The sequence below is a fragment of the Limanda limanda genome, chromosome 4 (genome assembly GCF_963576545.1).
Source record: "Limanda limanda chromosome 4, fLimLim1.1, whole genome shotgun sequence".
Lineage (NCBI taxonomy): Eukaryota > Metazoa > Chordata > Actinopteri > Pleuronectiformes > Pleuronectidae > Limanda > Limanda limanda.
This window is the reverse complement of record NC_083639.1, coordinates 5,587,793-5,605,903: the sequence shown is the minus strand read 5'-3', so window position 1 is coordinate 5,605,903 and position 18,111 is coordinate 5,587,793. Positions and strand designations below refer to the sequence as shown.

General features: G+C 41.6%; 2 protein-coding genes across 3 annotated transcripts; both read left to right on the top strand.

Moving 5' to 3' along the window:
* The first annotated feature begins 797 nt into the window (after nt 1-797).
* On the top strand, nt 798-13,754 carry LOC132999636 (ras association domain-containing protein 1-like). 2 transcript variants are annotated; one of them, XM_061069353.1, is made up of 7 exons: nt 798-1,037; nt 1,993-2,350; nt 3,304-3,428; nt 11,084-11,188; nt 11,283-11,568; nt 12,079-12,194; nt 12,297-13,754. In XM_061069353.1, exons 2-7 carry the CDS (start codon nt 2,032-2,034, stop codon nt 12,441-12,443), a joined length of 1,098 nt encoding a protein of 365 aa, XP_060925336.1. In that variant the 5' UTR covers nt 798-1,037; nt 1,993-2,031; the 3' UTR covers nt 12,444-13,754. The 2 variants fall into 2 exon arrangements, with proteins under 2 accessions (XP_060925336.1, XP_060925337.1); XM_061069354.1 differs by lacking the exons at nt 798-1,037; nt 1,993-2,350; nt 3,304-3,428 and adding an exon at nt 8,202-8,726.
* A 209-nt stretch (nt 13,755-13,963) lies between these two features.
* On the top strand, nt 13,964-17,389 carry tusc2a (tumor suppressor 2, mitochondrial calcium regulator a). The gene is made up of 4 exons (XM_061069625.1): nt 13,964-14,059; nt 14,731-14,976; nt 15,781-15,901; nt 16,688-17,389. Exons 2-4 carry the CDS (start codon nt 14,825-14,827, stop codon nt 16,751-16,753), a joined length of 339 nt encoding a protein of 112 aa, XP_060925608.1. The 5' UTR covers nt 13,964-14,059; nt 14,731-14,824; the 3' UTR covers nt 16,754-17,389.
* The last annotated feature ends 722 nt before the right edge of the window (nt 17,390-18,111 follow it).

Below are 18,111 nucleotides of genomic sequence, written 5' to 3'. Positions count from 1 at the left end.
AAAGAATATTTGTTAATGTGCAGTCACTGAATAAAGATTACCCCTCGCGTTCATAAAATATTTGTTTTGATTCACAAAATCCAGATCATCATTCAGAGCCACACCAAATTGCACCTGTTCATAGATACTCTTCACGTGCTTGGAATCTACATAAATATCTCTGCATTATTTCTCACAATGTTAAAGAAAGAAAAGAAAATATGAATATTATCACCTGATCTGAGCGTGAACGCGATTCCAGAGGAGGGTAACAGCGTTTAGGCTAAAAACACGGTGTAAATGTCAAAGTTTTGAGTCGAATTTGAATGTTGGGGCTCACGGACACTTGGATGACACCACAGGAGTAGGAGGCTTTTTCAGTTTTTTTAACGTTTTTATACGTTTAAAGAAGTGGTCACCGCTATATCCAATTATACTGGATCTGGCTGCAACTCTGTTTACCCCTGAAACTCAAAAAGTGTCTTGTGGTCCTCAAACACTTCACCCACCCTCCATCGGCATAGTGGGGATTTGATGATGAGTGAATTTTCATTTTTTTGGTGAACTATCCCTTTAAATCAAAGAAAAGTTACAAGACGTTTTTTATAAAAATGCATTTTTAAAAGACAGCAGATACAGAATACAACATGATTTAAAAGTATGATAGAAAAAGACATTGTCACACTTGCAGACACGTGTGTGCCGTTGCAGACTCGCTGGGTGTGGGACTGGCTCTGCGGACTCAGAAGCACCCCCTATGTGAAAACATTCCGGATGTACATCAGCTCTCTCACATCTCTAACTCTCTCTGTCTTGATGGGCCGCTTCCTCCTGAGATCCAGAGCAAATGACAGAAAACAGATTGTTATTGACGTGTTAGTCTGAGAGGTTATCTGCAGGTCGCAGCCCGCGGGTCTGATCGCTTCTTTCCACCGATGCCTCCTCTGCTCACCTCCTCCGTTACTTGGAAACTGTCAGAAATGTCCGCGGAAAGTTTTTCTCGGATGGAGGACGAGGAGGTGCTGAGACAAAGCGCAGCTGCTTCCTCCTCCGTCTTGGTGAGTTTACCTGAAAATACTTCAGTGTTTTCCTTTAAGTATTTAAAACCTGAGCAGTTACATTTACTTTAAATGTTGTTTCAGACTTAACATTTGATAACTCATCCCCGAGTCCCCCTGAACGCATCTTCTACTGTTCTACTTATAGAGGATTTATAACTCCTCTGAAAACCGCCTACAGTGCTTTATACACATTAACATGTTGTAGTAGCATGTTTAACATGAGGTTATACCGTTCTTTATATACATTAACATGTTAATATGTCTAACATGAGGTTATCAGAGCCTGCTTCTCTTATGTTAGGTCAGCAGACTATCTAATGTTATATAATAACTGTACGTTACACAACACAGACAATACAGTAACCTACAATGTGGAAATCAAATGTGTGATATTTACCGTGCAGGACAATAGTATAAGACAAAAGCTGAAATAGAATCACTGATAGAATACAACTATGTACAGTTGCAGTTTGTGTTTTCTTTAAATTATGCTTTAAATGAATAGAAAATATATAAAAATTATTTTACATTTACTCTACAGAAACATTTAGCTGAAAATACTCTTTTACTCAATTACTTTTTACATGCAATGTCTGTACACCTATTGACAGACAGACAGACAGACAGACAGACAGACAGACAGACAGACAGACAGACAGACAGACAGACAGACAGACAGACAGACAGACAGACAGACAGACAGACAGACAGACAGACAGACAGACAGACAGACAGACAGACAGACAGATAGATAGACTCATGTGAAGTCAGTCATAAATCTCTAGGGGTCTTTTGTTTTTTTTAAATAAAGTTTTATGAAATAATGTGAATACAAGGTTAGCAATAGTCAATGGTGACATATCTCTGACCAAGTGAACCAAGAACCGTTTGATTTTTGTTAAAAGCTCTTTACCTGTTGTACTATATAATCGTCTGTTTTCATGTTTGTCAGTGATCACAGAAGACTTCAGGCTCTTCAGAGAGTGATACGATGTCTTGGGGCGAGTTCATCGAGCTGCGAGATCTGCGCACCAACAGAGAGCAGATCGAGCTGACCTCCCCACATTTCCCCTGCTCACCTCCTCGCCTGGAAAGAACCAACGCCCTGAGGATCAGCCCGGGGAAGGTCCCGGACCTGCTGAGCCGGGCGGGCATCATCAGGGTCCTGAGCAGCACCCAGGACCCCCAGCTCCCAGAGGAGAAGGGAGAGGGACACAACTTCCAGCCCTGCAGCCACGCTCAGCCCACGTGGTGTGACCTGTGTGGAGACTTCATCTGGGGCTTGTACAAGCAGAGCCTGCGCTGCGTCAGTGAGTGGGTTTATCTGGCCTCTGTGTGTCTGTGAGGTTCAAACAATATCAATAAATAAAATAAATATAATATGACATTTATCCTGATATTTATCAATATAACTTTTATATTGATATCATTATTTGCCACATCCCAGAGTCCTATCTGCGTGTGTATGTGTGAGTGCTTCTCTGAATATGCATGAATCATCTAACATGAGAGCAACACTTAGGGAAATATAGTTAAACAGAGAAAGGGGAAGCCACTTATTAGATCCAAACAATCCGGTATTACAACACTAACTCGTATTTATACGGCTTGATTCAGCAGCTACTCTCTCCATGTTGTCTCTCCGCAGAAACACAAAGGCAGAGAGGTTTTATTTTAGGACTGAAATATCCATTAAGCATGTCATCAGGTGTCTTTAAGAAGACAAACAGTATCTAACATGCATTGAGCCATGTACGTGGTTGGCTGGTCAATGTGTTGCCTCAGAGTCGGTGCAGCGACCTGTTTTCTTTTCCTGCTCACGACACATCTCGGAGTTGCAGAAGTCTAACTTCCTTTTGATCGACTGAAACCAACTGAAAGGTTGCTGCGGTTTGTGTCAAGTGTTTATTGTGCAGAAAAAACAATCCGTCTTTACAGTAATCGGATTATGAAACTGAAATCATAATGAGTTATGTGCATAAACACAGGTCATACACTGATAACAACAATCATGATCATGACCAAAAACCATTAAATTAATCATATATTTATACTGCACACAGATATGATGAATATTTGTATATGGAGAGATAAGTGTTTACAGTTTTTATATATTTTGAGGCACATCCACAGCATAATCACCAGGATAAAGACCAGTGCGAGGTCATCACCCTTTTACAGCTGCACCCTAATATACATTTTTGTCATATGCATTGAAGTGTTTTGTGGTATCTGTCTAAACGTGGCTACTTACTACTCACAGATTGCAGATTCACGTGCCACCACCGCTGCCGAGCCCTGATCCAGTTGGACTGCAGCTGGGACGGAGGCTCGCTGTCCGACCAATCATGTGTCGTGGAACACGCCATAGAGACTGACACAAATGTGGTGAGGACTTTTTCTATCTGACAGAAGAGTATTCATCAGCTCATATGTAGCTTTACCAAAATCAAATGTGGTAATAGTCACCGTTTACTTGCATTTTTTAGCGTCTTCAATATCGAGACATTATCATCATATTCTGCCACTTAAAGTAAAGTAATGGGTGAGGACACTGGTGGCTTCAGTCAGGCACATTGTTTGTCACCTGATAAGATTACAATGTATTTTTTGCTGGAATTGCTTTAAGGAACCAATCCATTGTTTTTATGGCAAAAACAGGAACCATTTTGCACGGCAATTAATTAACACTGTTAACATCAATACCACTAACTGCACTGGTTCAATTAAGACCATGTGAGAAGTACCTCTGTAACTGCTGCTAGCAGTAGTGTAGGGTGGCAATCACAATCAATAATCACACTTTAGGAAGTGAAGGAAATTTTGAAAAGGGGAAGTTTGTCATTGAGACACACGAAACGTTACAGTTAACTCACACTCGGTGCAATATCTTGTTTAGGGGATCAACTACAGCGGAATATGTCTCCTTCAGCCTGTTGTTTAGGGATGGGGGGGAAAATTGATTCAGTTACAAATCGCGATTCTTGTGAATGACGATTTTAAATCGCCATGCTGCCTCCCAAATCGATTTAAAAAAAAAATATTTTTAAACATTTTGATTGGTTTATACCGGGGGGGATATATGGGGGGAGCAACATCACCCCTACACCCCTGCATCGCCTACATGCAAACAACAATGAAGCATAGCCTACTTTTTGTTTATTTCAAAGTTTATATTTTAAGTAAACTTTTATCCATTCTATTTAATTTACCTTTTATTTATTGTTTAAAAGTAGCCTAAGTGGCAAACATTTAGGGTTGCAATGCCCACAGAAATCGGGAGGTCCCTGCCGATTCCCATCCCTACTGTTGTTACACCCATATGTCCTTAAATAAGAAATAAATAAGAAAACAATATCAACATCATAAAAAGAATCAAAAATCACCTCACAATTTTTTGTGTGATGAATCATGAATTGTGTTCGTCTGAGTGGATTAAAAGAATAACATTAAGACAAGGGTTACATCATGTTTATTTACAGGACACTGCAAGTGGTAAAAACCCGTCAATATGTCCAATAGAGATAAACAGGATACACCATTAATTTGAGTTGAATACTACTAACCTTAATCAACACTGTTCAAAAATAAGACAATATAGAAAAATAACATTACAATGCAGCATTAAAACAATAACAGTGACAGGGGTTGTGTGATTTTTTCTCATTTTACTGGTCATGAGCCGAGCAGCTGTTTTGAACTAGATGAAGCTGTAAGATACATTTATGGCTCAACCCTCAGTGCATTGCAGTTATCAGGCTGCGGGGAAATAAAGGCACGTATTCTCCAGATTGGTCCTGGAAAGAAAGGGCCTGATCTTTGGGATGTACTTATTAACTGATAAAAACTGGACTGAAGAGCGTCCCCTCTGGGATCTTTTATCTTTATAATGAATTGTTTTTCAGAGAAGTCCCTGAACTCTCTCCCTATAAATTCAGAGAGGTCCTCACAATGCTTCTCTGCCCCACAACCCTTCATTTCAAGGCTCTGAGTCAGTAGTTGTGGGAGGCAGCTGTGCTTTGGTTTCTTGGGTAACAGGTTTTATTGACTCTCTATCAAACACCTGTTGCTTATCAAAGGACGCCTGGAATTTAAAAACCTCAGTGAACTCTAGAGCAGAGTGTGAGGATGTTTATGGTGGAGACTTATGTTGGTGATTCATAGCCCGTGAGCTGGCTGCCATGAACAGAGTGCAGTCACAATTAGTGTTATTAATAACATCTGTATTCTCCTGCTCAGACTTGCAATGAATTATACAAAAGCAACTCAGGAAGTAACTACATTTGTATGTGGATCTGAATCAGACTTCTTTTAAACTCTCTTATATATATATTAGGATATTTTTCATCATTTTATCTCTATTTTCCTAGGGAATATTTTGTGGATCCTGATTTTTTTTTTTAAATCTGACACATTAAGCGGACTGATAGAGTGTGAGCAATTTGGTGCAGTTTGGTTGGATTTACTGGGACTCTTGGGCCTATGCATTCAACTGAGTGCCATCAGAGTTTTTTATCCATGTAAAAGCAGATTTCTACATTTGTATTTTACCAGCTTTGTAATATTTTAAAGTTTCAGATACACACTCATGTATGAACAGCGGTGTGAACACATGAGTTTACACTAGGAGGCTCCAAAGTATTTCCTACCAGTACACACATTGGCCTTTCTGCTAATACTTCCCCTCACTGCATTGATTTGTTAAGTGGCCAAAGCAGTAAGGGCCCAAAGATGTGACCTGGACGGCTCAGCATGTGAGGATAATTGCCAGATGACTTGACCAGTTGGTCTTGTGCCCTTCATTTGTAGTAAAATAACTTATTTGTATCGTGAATGTCAGATACTACACGTGCATTTCAGCTGTAAATGTTGTTAATTTACAAGCAGAAAAATACTTTTCACAATTACCTCCAACCCAGACTGACACAAAGCTTGTTTTGTCAACAATGCAAAACTATTTAATTCATATTGATTAAAAAAAATTGAGAAAATAATAAAATGTTTATATATAAGTAGATAACATAAAATGTTTGACATTTTAACAATTTGACTCAAAAGATGAACCGATTATAAAAACATTGACCAATTCAAAGGGACTCCACCAGTTTTATACAAAGGATTCTGTGTACTTGTCACACTATGTCTTGTGTGGCTCTGAAGGGGCTTTCCCATGGAGGAATAACCCTGATAGTGTCATTTCAGTTATCTCAGCTTAAGTGGACATTTTAAAGGTTCTTCTGCAGACAAATCCTGGAAGGCACATCCACCCCATCTCATTCAATGAAAACAAAACAGAATCAAAGCCAAAATAGCAAATGAGCCAACATTGTTAATTTCAAAAGTTGTACTGTTGGACACAAGATGTCCCCAACTTCACTTTCTGTAAATGTGTCCTGAAAGTTTCACTGATGCAAGAACTCAAATCACTCACATTTCTTTCACTCAAATAAGGAAGTTTTTTACCAAGATATATTTTTGGCATACAAATATTTTTGCCATACAAAAGTCCCCACTGCTATAAGCAGCATGGGCCCTGCTGATGTCATAAAGAAGTTTCATTCAAATCTCGTAAAGTCCCTGGTGCTCACATCTGAATCCTCCTACATTTGGGGATTTCTGTCTAGCAGCGTTTTCAAACCAGTCGTTTTTTGACTTGCTGTTCTCAGACACGTGGAAGCAAACTGCGACTCCCACTGCCGGCTCATGAACTCGCCTCTGTCATTGAACTGTGACAGTTAACCCACGGCTGTGGGCTCATGGGAAATGATGTTTGTACAAAGCAGCTACAAAACAGAAATTTTGAATAGAAGGTGATGCTTGATCCTTTTAATTCTTCCTTATCTAAACATGTGAAGTGAGCCACACAACATTGGTCTGTCCTGTTGAGAAAACCCACTAGTTACATGTGGGAACTTCAATGAGATTTTCTGCCGAGACAGATTCTGGATTTTCCAGTTTCACTACAGCTTTCAGCGTTTTGTCTTTTATGTTGTGAGTGGTAGTTCTACTGAAGTCAGCAGTTCTTCTAATTGTCTGCTGCCTGACTAATTGATTCATTGACTTAATGTTGCAGTGAGATATATGGCAACCCTTACTCAAGTGCTGTATCAGTTTGAGGTAGTTATATCTTATTTAAATATTTTATTTTCATGCTACTTTATTCTTTTACTTCATTTCATTTCAGAGGGAAATATTGTATGTTTGTTTTAATAATGACTTTACAAATTAAGAGTTTCCATAAGAAAGATATGAAGAGCTTGAAAAACAAATGATTTTTTTTTATTTGAAGGCTGTAACAATATGTAGAGCTTAAATTATTAGTTGATTTATTGATAGCTATATATTATTTTTTCAAGTAAAGAAATTGATTCAGCTCCTCAAATGTGAGAATATGCTGCATTATTTTAATGATTACAATTTAAAAAGCTAGTGGTTGAAGAACTTGGACCTAATTCATTTACATAATGGCATTTCTAACTATTTTAAAGATGATTAAAAAATCTACAGATCAGTAATAAAAAAATCTTTACTTTCAGCCTAATAAGAAATGTTTAAAAATCAGCTCCACCTCATCATCTGTAACAACAAAATGCTGCAATAATGTATCAGGAAGAATCTGATGATATATAATAGTTGAACTGTGAAATTGGGCATTTCCTCCATTTGGGGCTTTTACCTTAAAAATGTTAAATCCATATCCTGTATACTTTCATATTTTTACTTCACTAACATTTTGCAGTACTTTAACTATTTGTAACAGAGTTTTTGACATGTATTAGTACCAAGTCTCCCAACACGGCGTGGTAGCATCTCCACCCATGATGGAGGCCTTTATAAAGAGGCCTGTATTCTCTCGTAGATTTTCCACTATCAAGCTTTTCAAACTGGATGATGAATGGATGATTGTTGGCTCTTCCGTTCCAACTGTGCACGGTTCACATGACCACCGTGGCCCCGCGTCACGTGGTCTGCTCCACGGGGGGGGGAGGGGCAGCAGCATCCGGGGAGACTGAGGCATTTCCTGTCGGCGTCCAATCGCGGCTGCTGTCGGCGGGTTTGTGTATTTTCCAAAAGTCGAGCCAACCGTCTGTGAACCGCGGGCCCCGGCTCCTCCTGCTCCTCCTTTCGCCCCCCCCTGCTCCTCCCCGGCGGGCGGGGGGAGGGAAGGAAGCGGTCCCGCGGCTGGGAAGGGCGGGGACATCCTGGTTCTCACAGACTAGTTCACACAGTGGAAACGTGGCCGGTAGTTTGAGTGAGAGGAAGAAGAAGAAGAAGAAGAAAAAACCTGAACAACTTTAGATTCTTGTTGCCACTTTTACTTCATCGCTTTTTGAGATCAGCTCTTTGCAAGTTAACTAACTTTGCCGTCGCTGACCCTCCAGGCTTCCGTCCACTCGGTGTTTCCCAACCCACACTCGGTTAAAAGTCGTTTTATTTGCTCGCTCCCAGTCGCGGTTCCCAGCAGCTTCCCAGTTCTCCCACTGGTCTCTTGTGAAGCCGGCAGTCAGCATGTCCACCCCGGCCAGCAGCTCGGACAAGTCCCCGTCCTTCGAGAACACCTGGGGCAGCTCGGCCAGCAGCGGCTACTGCAGCGAGGAGGAGCCCGAGCCCGGCTTCGAGCAGTTCTTCACCGCCCGGACATCCTTCTTCCCCAAAACCAAGAAGCCAGACTTGATTGTTAAGAAGGTGAGCAGAAAGTAATGATAATGTTAAAAAGAGAAATTGGCTTCGATGAAAGTGGCAGCTTCGTATAAAGGGGAAGTGAGAGGTGGTGGGTGATGGGCTGTGGAGCAACTCCCTGGATAGTTCTGCTTTCTGTCTGTCACTTTATATCAACTTATCCAGACTGTTCTGGGGTCATAGGTCAGGGTGGAGGGTTCTGGGGTCATAGGTCAGGGTGGACCCCTACTTTTGACCCTGATGATGCTTGTGTTCTGTAGTGTGTGCTTTGCTCAGGGGCACATCAGCACAGATGCAGGCTAAGTGAGGGGTGGAGTTCTGGTTCCTCTGGTTTTAGACGTGTGTCATCCATATCTATGAGATTTGGTCCAAAAGTGTCAGCAAAAGAAATAAGTGTATCAGTGGATACCGATAGTTGTCAGGTTCGATTCCCTGCAGGTGATGCAGAGGACGACACACACTTGCTAAACAGCCAATTTGAGGAAGAACATCAGAGCCGATTATGTGCAATTCCTCCTCACCCTGTTAACCTTAGTGACCTTTTATAAAACGCACACAAGTCCCAAGAAAACAAAGCAAGCAAGGATGTTGTTTGTTGCATCACTCCATTGTTTCTGTTCTTATTGTAACAAGCACAGACCCACATCTGACCTCATTATCAGAACAACCCGAATGTCGTGTTTTTGTGACGCACACTCTCTTCTCAAGTTTCCAGCTTCACACCCACCCTTATTTCACTCCCTCAGGTTTTTCTCACCCAATTTCTCAATCGCAGATGAGTCATGGAATGTTTTGGACATATTCTTTTATTTGTTCTTCTTCGTCACCCGCACCCACTCAGATATCATCTTTTCTTTACCTAGAAACAATCGCTGTTTACTGTAAAACAATCATAGGAATCAGTTTCTGTGCAGGGGCCATTTTCTTTTCTTCTCCTACACAATTGTTGACACTTTATATAACAAGACAGTCCTTTTGTTGGCATGTACAGACCCAGTGGTTGTGTCTGCTCTCCTGCTGTTAACATAATGGAAATCCTGACCTGGCCCTCATATGGATTTATTGACTTGTAAACAGCAGCGCATTAACTCTACAGTCGTTCAATTTGCTGCGGTTGCTGCTATTGATCCTGGTTCGCTTGACATCAATTTGTAACTTACTCAGCCGTTCGAATGCATAAAACTTATTTATTTGACATGGTGTGGTACAGCACTCTCATTGTCAAATAAGCCAGGGAAAAAATTTAGGTTTGACATGTTTTTCCCATATATTCATTCAAAAATGTGAGTGTCAGTGCCAATGAAAGCAGCTTCAGACCAAATGTTTGGGTTTTACTCTCCCAGAATCCTCCTTGCTCCTGGAGTGCAGTGTGGAAAATATATTTGGTAGTCTCTGAGTTAATAGTTACTGTTGGGTAGACACAGGAAAAGCCCTATTTGAGTTGATGGTCATGCAGATGCTCGAGGCCAAATGTGCATGACTGAAACATGACTGAAACATGACTGGGAGAGTGCGGTTGATGAGGCAGCTGACTGCACAGGATGTGGCTGTAAAACAAGGGAGGGCTTTGTCTCTCCCACTTGTGAGAGCCAGAGCGGCGAGGGCTATTTATATATGAATACCAAGCAGAGGAATGCAATGCAGAACCGTTGGTCCCAGTCATTTCAAAGCAGCTGCAAGTCCAGTATCTCTCCCACCACACACACACACTCACATTATCCCTCGCCTCACCCCTCCTACACCAGGGACCAGAGCAGACCAACGGGATTGGCCAGAGCTGACATCATCGTTTTGTGCCTCTGCCTCGTTGTCAGGAAGTTGAGTCTGATGCAACTGGTGCTGAGTGTTGGAAATGATTTAACTTCAATCGACAGGACGTCCATTAACAACATGTATGCTTAAGCATGGGCGTTTGTAATCCTCTTTTTTTATGCTGTGAGATTACATTGTGATCTTTCTCGAAATTTGACAATGAAAACTGGACATTTTGTTTTTTCTTTCCCATGTGACCCCAGGACCACACTATAAAACTACACACACTCACTTCCTGATGAGCATATTGATACACAAAAGGTTTTCCAAACAGCAACAGCAGTATGTTGATATAAGATTTGTTTCCCCATGTGAAAGCGATGCCCTTTGAATAACACTCCCACTGAGGAGTCACAAACATCTTTGTCATGTTTTCCTGCTAGGTATCTTAAACATTTGTCATTTTTACAGAACATAACTTTTTTTTTTAAGGAAGTCAGTGTCCATATTGTGTGGGAGATTCCGCAATCCCTAAAATAGTTCTTGTGATTTGGAGCTGAGCGCTGACACCTAGTGGTTTAACACTGTAACTTCCTCTCTGTCCGCTGCAGGATGAACAAACTGAATGTGGAAAACAGGAGTTGACGTCTGCAGTGATTCAGCAGAAGGTGAAGGAGTACAACTCCCAGATCAACAGCAACCTGTTCATGAACGTGGTGAGTACTGATGAATAACACTGCATCCATGTGTTTTGTTGTAATTGCGATTTTCTATTCAGTGTAATGTATAAATATATATTTTTCTTGATAGAACAAGGATGGCTCCTACACTGGCTTTATCAAAGTCCAGTTCAAGCTGGCTCGACCCGTGTCGGTTCCGCCCCCTAAGAAGGGCGGTCACGATGCTGGAGGCAGGAAGTCGGGCGGAGTGAAGCGCCGCACGTCTTTCTATCTGCCAAAGGACGCGTCCAAGCACCTGCACATAAGCTCCCGCACTTCTTCTCGTGAGGTCATCGAGGCCTTACTGAAAAAGTTCACTGTGGTGGACAATCCTGCCAAGTTTGCTCTGTTTGAGCGCAGCGAGCGTCATGAACAAGGTATTACGAATTTTGTATTATTTTTAAATTCAATCCCCCCTCGCGTGTTATATTTAGGGCCCGAGCACTGACCTGACAGGTGAGGCCCTATTGAAATTGTAAGGATTATTATTATTATTATTATTCAGGCAAATTAATTGGCTTTTTGAGGGCTTTACCATGCTCAAATTCTTACCAAAATTTGCAGAAAGTTAGAAAGTGGTGAAAATTTACGTATTCTGGAGGAATTTTCAATGGGCATCGCAAAATGGCTCAACAGTGCCCCCCGAGACCCCCGGAACCTGTTCACATGGATTGATCTTCACAAAAAATGATACACAGGTGTATCATGACCAGACAAACAAAAAAGTCTCAGGTGCAATTGGAAAAACGCCACAGGAAGCCTGCTATTTTGCATTTAGTGGCCATTTTGGCCATATTCCACATTTTTACTTTGATGTACTTGTACTTTTAATTTGTATTTGTTTGCTGCAAATTAGATTGTCTTTTTTTTCTTCCCCTTTTGCTAAGTTTATGTTCGCAAGCTGTCTGATAACGAGCGCCCCCTCCGCCTGCGACTGTCCACTGGACCGAACGAGAAAGTCCTCAGTTTTGTGCTGAAAGAAAATGAAACCGGGGAAGTCAATGTGAGTGCAACCAGCTCACGATGATAGAGAATCCAAACCATGTATATATATTTGATGTACTTTACAGGCTCTAATGCATTTCTCTCCCCTCTTCATTTGCAGTGGCATGCCTTCTCCTTCCCCGAGTTGAAGAACTTTGTGCGCATTCTGCAGCGTGAAGAAGAAGAACACGTCAAGCAGATAGTGCAGCGCTACGCCCTGGCCCGCACTAAGATGCAGGAGACTCTGGCCGGCTCCACCCCCGGTTGAGGCGTCCCTGCGCCGGGGATTGACCGTGCACTACTTGGCTGGACAATCGTCTGAAGATGACCAGTCATCGCTGCATCCAAAGATTCCCAGAGAATGCAACTCAAAACGCCTCTTAGGTGAACGAGAGAGTGAGACAGGGCGCAAGACAATGAGAGAGAGCTGGCGCGAATGTGCGTGTGAGATGATGCGAGAGATGAGAAGTGCCTTACACCTGGAGAGTCTGATGTGCCTGAGAGAATGAGTGGAGAGAAACGAAGACTGGCAGATGAGACCGCGGCTGCGTCCGTGTTTGGGAACCAACTAATGATCCTGTACCTCAGCTGTGTCACTTTAGCTTTAAAGAAATGTTAGCGATGGTTTTATTGTCATAGGATATTAAAGAAAATCTCTTTGTCACCTTTATATTAGAAGTAAGGGCAGCAACTGCCTTATAGTTGAGCAATAAATCCTGAAATTACATTCCCGTTTATTTTTCCAGAAGACAAGATTATGAGATGTCAAACTAGAATGGCACTCAGCAGGGCGCAAACCTTCACCAAGGCCCAACTTTGAATTCAATGAAGCTGCACCAAATTGCTCACACTCCCAGATCAGTTCCCTAAATGGGTCAGATTGTTGTTATCAAGATCTGTGAATTACTTCCTGGGAAATTGGTGAAAATGCCCTTAAATGCCACAGTCTAGACAAATTCCAAGATTTGCCCCTTTGTCCAGATCCAGACCAAAAATATAAAGATAATGACAATCAAATTAACCAACCAACCAACAATATAACGTAGGTAACATGCTATTTGTGCCCTTTTAAACACAACCAATCTGGTCTTGAACAACCCACCATTAAAAACACTTCTTATCCTCATCCTGACAATGTCCCATCAGCTATTCTTTTTAAAAAGTTTGACATATTTGCTGCTGAAAGGTATTTGGATTTGTATTAGTCCCAGTCTCAATAGAGTGCCATGTCCTCTCCACACCCTTAATGGGTGCAACACCTTTGTTATTTTTCTAGTCCAAGTACTAGTTGCGTGTGTATGACATATGTATGAACACAAGTATGCAGTTATGAACGTCTGGGAGACCGATGTCACTCAGTTTGACTGGAATCATGAATGAACATGTTTCACTGAAAGCTATTTTCTTCATTCCTTATATCAATGTTTTATTCTGTCCTATCAAATGTTTGTCTTCTGTTTATCCAGCTTCACGTTCTTTATATTCCTCTTTGCACAAATCTACATGTTGTAGCCTGACAGCCTGAACATATGTGACGAATGTGCACTGCGTTGAGTAAAGAGTTTCACCGTTCTAACAAGTTTGTGCAGTTTCTTTCTCAGCCAACATCACACATACAATAATCCAAATATCTTTATGGGCCAAAAGTCAAAGTATTTCATTAGTTAACATAATATCCCATATATCTGTATTGCATTTACATGTTTAGACGTAGAGTTGAGCTCGTATTTATGAGGTCTTCATTGACTCACAGGGTCTTATCTGAGCTGCTTCAGCCGGTGTCAGATCAGCTGATCGCCGCGTCGCAGCGACCAAAACAAGCTAACGCTAGCTTCTGGTAGCTGGTGGCGATACAGTCATGACAGGAGAGGACGGTGTGACACGGTAGGACATTGCCCACGCGTCTGTTATTCAAGTACAATGTGTTGTGTGGTCGTGTCGGACATTAATAACTGGGATTATAATAATCATAATCCCGTGTTTGTTTCGGAGGCAGCTCGGGCAGAAGCTAACGGGCTAGCTCACCTAAACCTGCAGGTACCGTGATGGAGGTATTATTAGCCACAGGAAGCTAACATGAGATGCTCGGTTTGTTGAGCACAAAAACAGTGTGAGGGAGGCTTAAAACAAATAAATATACTCATAGGTCGATGTGTATAAATGTAGTTAACGTTATGAATTGGGTGCCTTGCGTGTGGAATCGGTAGACTGGTGCTACGGATAGCTAGCTAGCCTCCTGGGCAGTTAGCATAACGGAGCGAGCCCGAGGAAGAGCCATATTGTTGTCAGCAGGTCAGACCCGGTTTCGAGGGGATAACATTCTATTTATCATACCTCACATCGACAGTGGAGTTACATGTGCATTAAACACAGCTTATTTGCTGCTGTTCATCAAGAACGTCTCCGATCCAGGCAGTAAACAGTCAGTAAGATGGTGCTTCACGGTGGATAGCAGTAATGGATGCAGTCCTACAACCCAACACCATCATCCTGTTTACATCAGGGCTGATTTCTGAGGACGTGTTCTTTCTCTCTCTCTCTCTGTACTTTTCCAGATCCTGGCTTCAAGTGAGGGACTGAGGGCGTCTGGCCATTATCCAGATTGAACACAACTACTAAGTGGAGACTGGCGATGCCTTATCTCTGAAAATGGGAGGCAGTGGATCCAAAGCCAAAGGTGTCTGGCCTTTCTCAGGCAGTGTTGCCGGGGGCGAGGCAGCCGTGGATGGGAACGAGCAGCAGACTGTGGCCCGGCCCAAAGGTTCCAGAAAAGCAACACCCTTTGTTTTTACCAGGAGGAGGTAAATCACACACCGCTGGGGAATGAGTCACCCTGAATCACACTAATCATGACGTGGGTATTTGTTCTGGTGTGGAGCCATCATGCACGTAGCCTTAGTTTGATCTGCTGTGGTTTTCACTCGTTCGTCTCAGAGATTCCTCACAGATACAACGGAGGGGAACGACTCTATAATAGGGGGCATTGTAGGAAAGTCCAGTCTTAGTCCAGAAGGTCGTTGGTTCACCGTTTGTATACCGTGTTCTGGAGGGGCCATGTTGATGTGCTGTCAAGTTAAATGAGGGGAGTGAGAGAATGAGGAGCAAGGAAGGTCTGACACTAAGCACGGCCCTACGTTGTCAGCACTCTAGAGGCCACCATGGTTTCCCAAAGAAAATATCATATATGTTGCTCAGCAGCTATTATCTGTTTCTAGAGATAATGTCCCAGTTCCTCGGGAAAGTCCAGACACTTCTTTGCTATCAGCAGTTTTCTTCTGAAAGTCAACATAAGTGAGGTAAACACATTGAAGAGTGCAAGTCATCAGTTGTTTTGGACAGCTCAAGTCATTATCTTTATTTATCCATGTGGGATAAATTAAAACGTTGATGATCACACATGCCAAAACCTTAATAACACAGACACACACACTTTCAATACCAAAATGTTGAATTTGAGCATCGCTGACGTGAGGTGCATGACTTTGTGGTGGACTTCTCAGAACCTCTGCACTTCTACCTAACTCTTGGCCTATAGATCCCTCGAAGCAAAGTTTGTTTTGTTTGAACCTTTTAAAGATTGAATGAGCCTCTTTTTCTTCTCGCAGTTCTTTATACTACGACGAGGACGGTGACCTCGCCCACGAATTCTACGAAGAGACAGTGGTGACAAAAAATGGCAGAAAGAAGTCCAAGTTGAAGAGGATCCAGAAGAATCTGATTCCACAGGTTTGTTAGGGTCACAACGATACAGAAGAGTGTCAGGGCCAAGCATGGGGAAAAGAATGAGGAGGACCTTTTCTATTTTGTATATTGAGATTAAACTTGAAATGTCCAGATTTAAGTCAAACTTTTAAGATAGTTCTTTTTCTGCCCGTCAGACCTGATCCCTTTTTATTTCTCCTCATTATCATAAAGATTTTGGAAAGAGGTGTCAACATGTTGTTTAAAACACTGTAAACACATACTTACAGCACGTGGTCTTTACAGCATCCATGTTTACACTCCCTAACCACAGAGCACATGAACACAATTGAACAATGACTTCACAGCTCAGGAAACTGGACCTTCGGAGGAGCATGTTAATGCACTAATAGCTCATATGACTGCCTCTACAAAATGCCTTCTGTTGTTGAGTTGCGGAAATTAGTAACAGGGATGTTTCTCTTTCAGCACATAAACAGACAGACTTTGAAGATATTGTGCAAAAAGCTGTTCAGAAGGAGAAACTGTCTTGGAGCGAGATGACACAACTGGCAGCTCGCATTGCGTCCTCTGATTTAGTTTGACTTTTTCTCTACATTTCAAATTTATTCTTGGCATTTTGACCTAATTTATGACTTACAAAAAAAACATTCTGATTTAGTTTGACTTTATTCACGCCATTACTTCCTCAATGAGGAATCTTCCTCATTATTTTAAACCTGGCCCTAATTCCAGTAAGGATGACATGGTGTGTTTAGTTATAATCGTCGTTTATGCTAAATCTGGATATTGTTTGTCTTCTCTTCTCAGGGAATGGTGAAGCTCGACCACCCGTGTATTCATGTAGATTTCCCCGTCATCCTCTGTGAGGTGTGAAGCATTGCACAGGACCGATCGGACATGAGGCACAGCCGCAGGTACTCATCTCGGAGCAACGTGTTGTTCCAGGGATGGTCGAGACTGGAACCAGTGTCACGTAAAATTGATATCATGAATAGAATGTTATACATTTGAATTCAGCAATGGTCAGAGTGCCCTGTTCACAAAAAAATCAAATTTTTGATATTCACAACAGTAGTGACGGTACAGGTTGTGTTTCCACTACCCAGCTGACATGTAAGCAGTCTTAGAGAATACATCAAACAGAGCTGTGATTCTCTTGTGTGAGTTTTTTTGCAGGGAAAAATATCCTCGATGTGAAAAGGCTTTAACAGTTTATGCCTTCTGTGATACGTAGAGTGTTAGACTCTGTTTGTGTCTTCGTGTGTGTACATGTGTGCACTTAGGTTTGTTTGTGTGAATGTGTGTCAGAGGCTGATGTGAGAGACCACAGGGTAGGAAAATGAAGGATTGTGACATTTCTTGTACATATGGACATGTTCTGCATTGTCATGTCTGAGTCTGTTTCAGTGACTGGAGCTCAGACCTGCACTAGTGAACATATTGTACTGTAAATAATTTCAGATTTCTTAGTTGGAAATACTTGAATAAATGGTTTATTGAGCTGAATAACTGGAGTCAAGATATTTTTTTTCTCAAAGGAGCTCATGGTGTCTTATCAGCAGTGGGTTATGGCTGAAGCAGTATCTACACACTACACACTACACACAACATCTGACTTTTTGGTCCCATACTTATTTGATGAGACCCTTCGCATCAAATGAATGGTACAACATTTGAAATCTAAACGTTTGTTTTCCTGTCAAGATTTAGATAAAAGATGGCATTCTCCCTCCTGTCTGGTTTTTAGACAGATTAATCAAACCAGATCTTCTCTAATCTAAAAATAATAATTGTTCACATATAATTGTTTGTGCACAAACTATTTATTTACCAGCTAATCTTAGTATTATAATTAAAAGTCCTTGTACACATGGTGCAATAACTTTAGCTCAATCAATGGAGTGTTGACTTTTAAACACGCAGCCAGCCTTTACTGTACTTGCATGACAGCTGATATGATTTATTTTTAGCTTTTCTGAATTGCCTTCTTGAGTTTCGCTCTTCAGTGCTCGCCGTTAAGTCTGTCAGGGAAAAATTTGGCTTATCTACAGACTTTTTATTACCTCGGACAAGGAGGTTGTGTTTTTATGTGTTTGTTGGTCTGTAAGCAGGGTTACGCAAAAAGCACAAATGAAACTTATTTCGTATAATGTATTTAACCGCTAGAGGGCAGCATAAATCCATACCTGAACGAACTAATGAGGTCACTGATTTTGTGAGTTGATTATCGT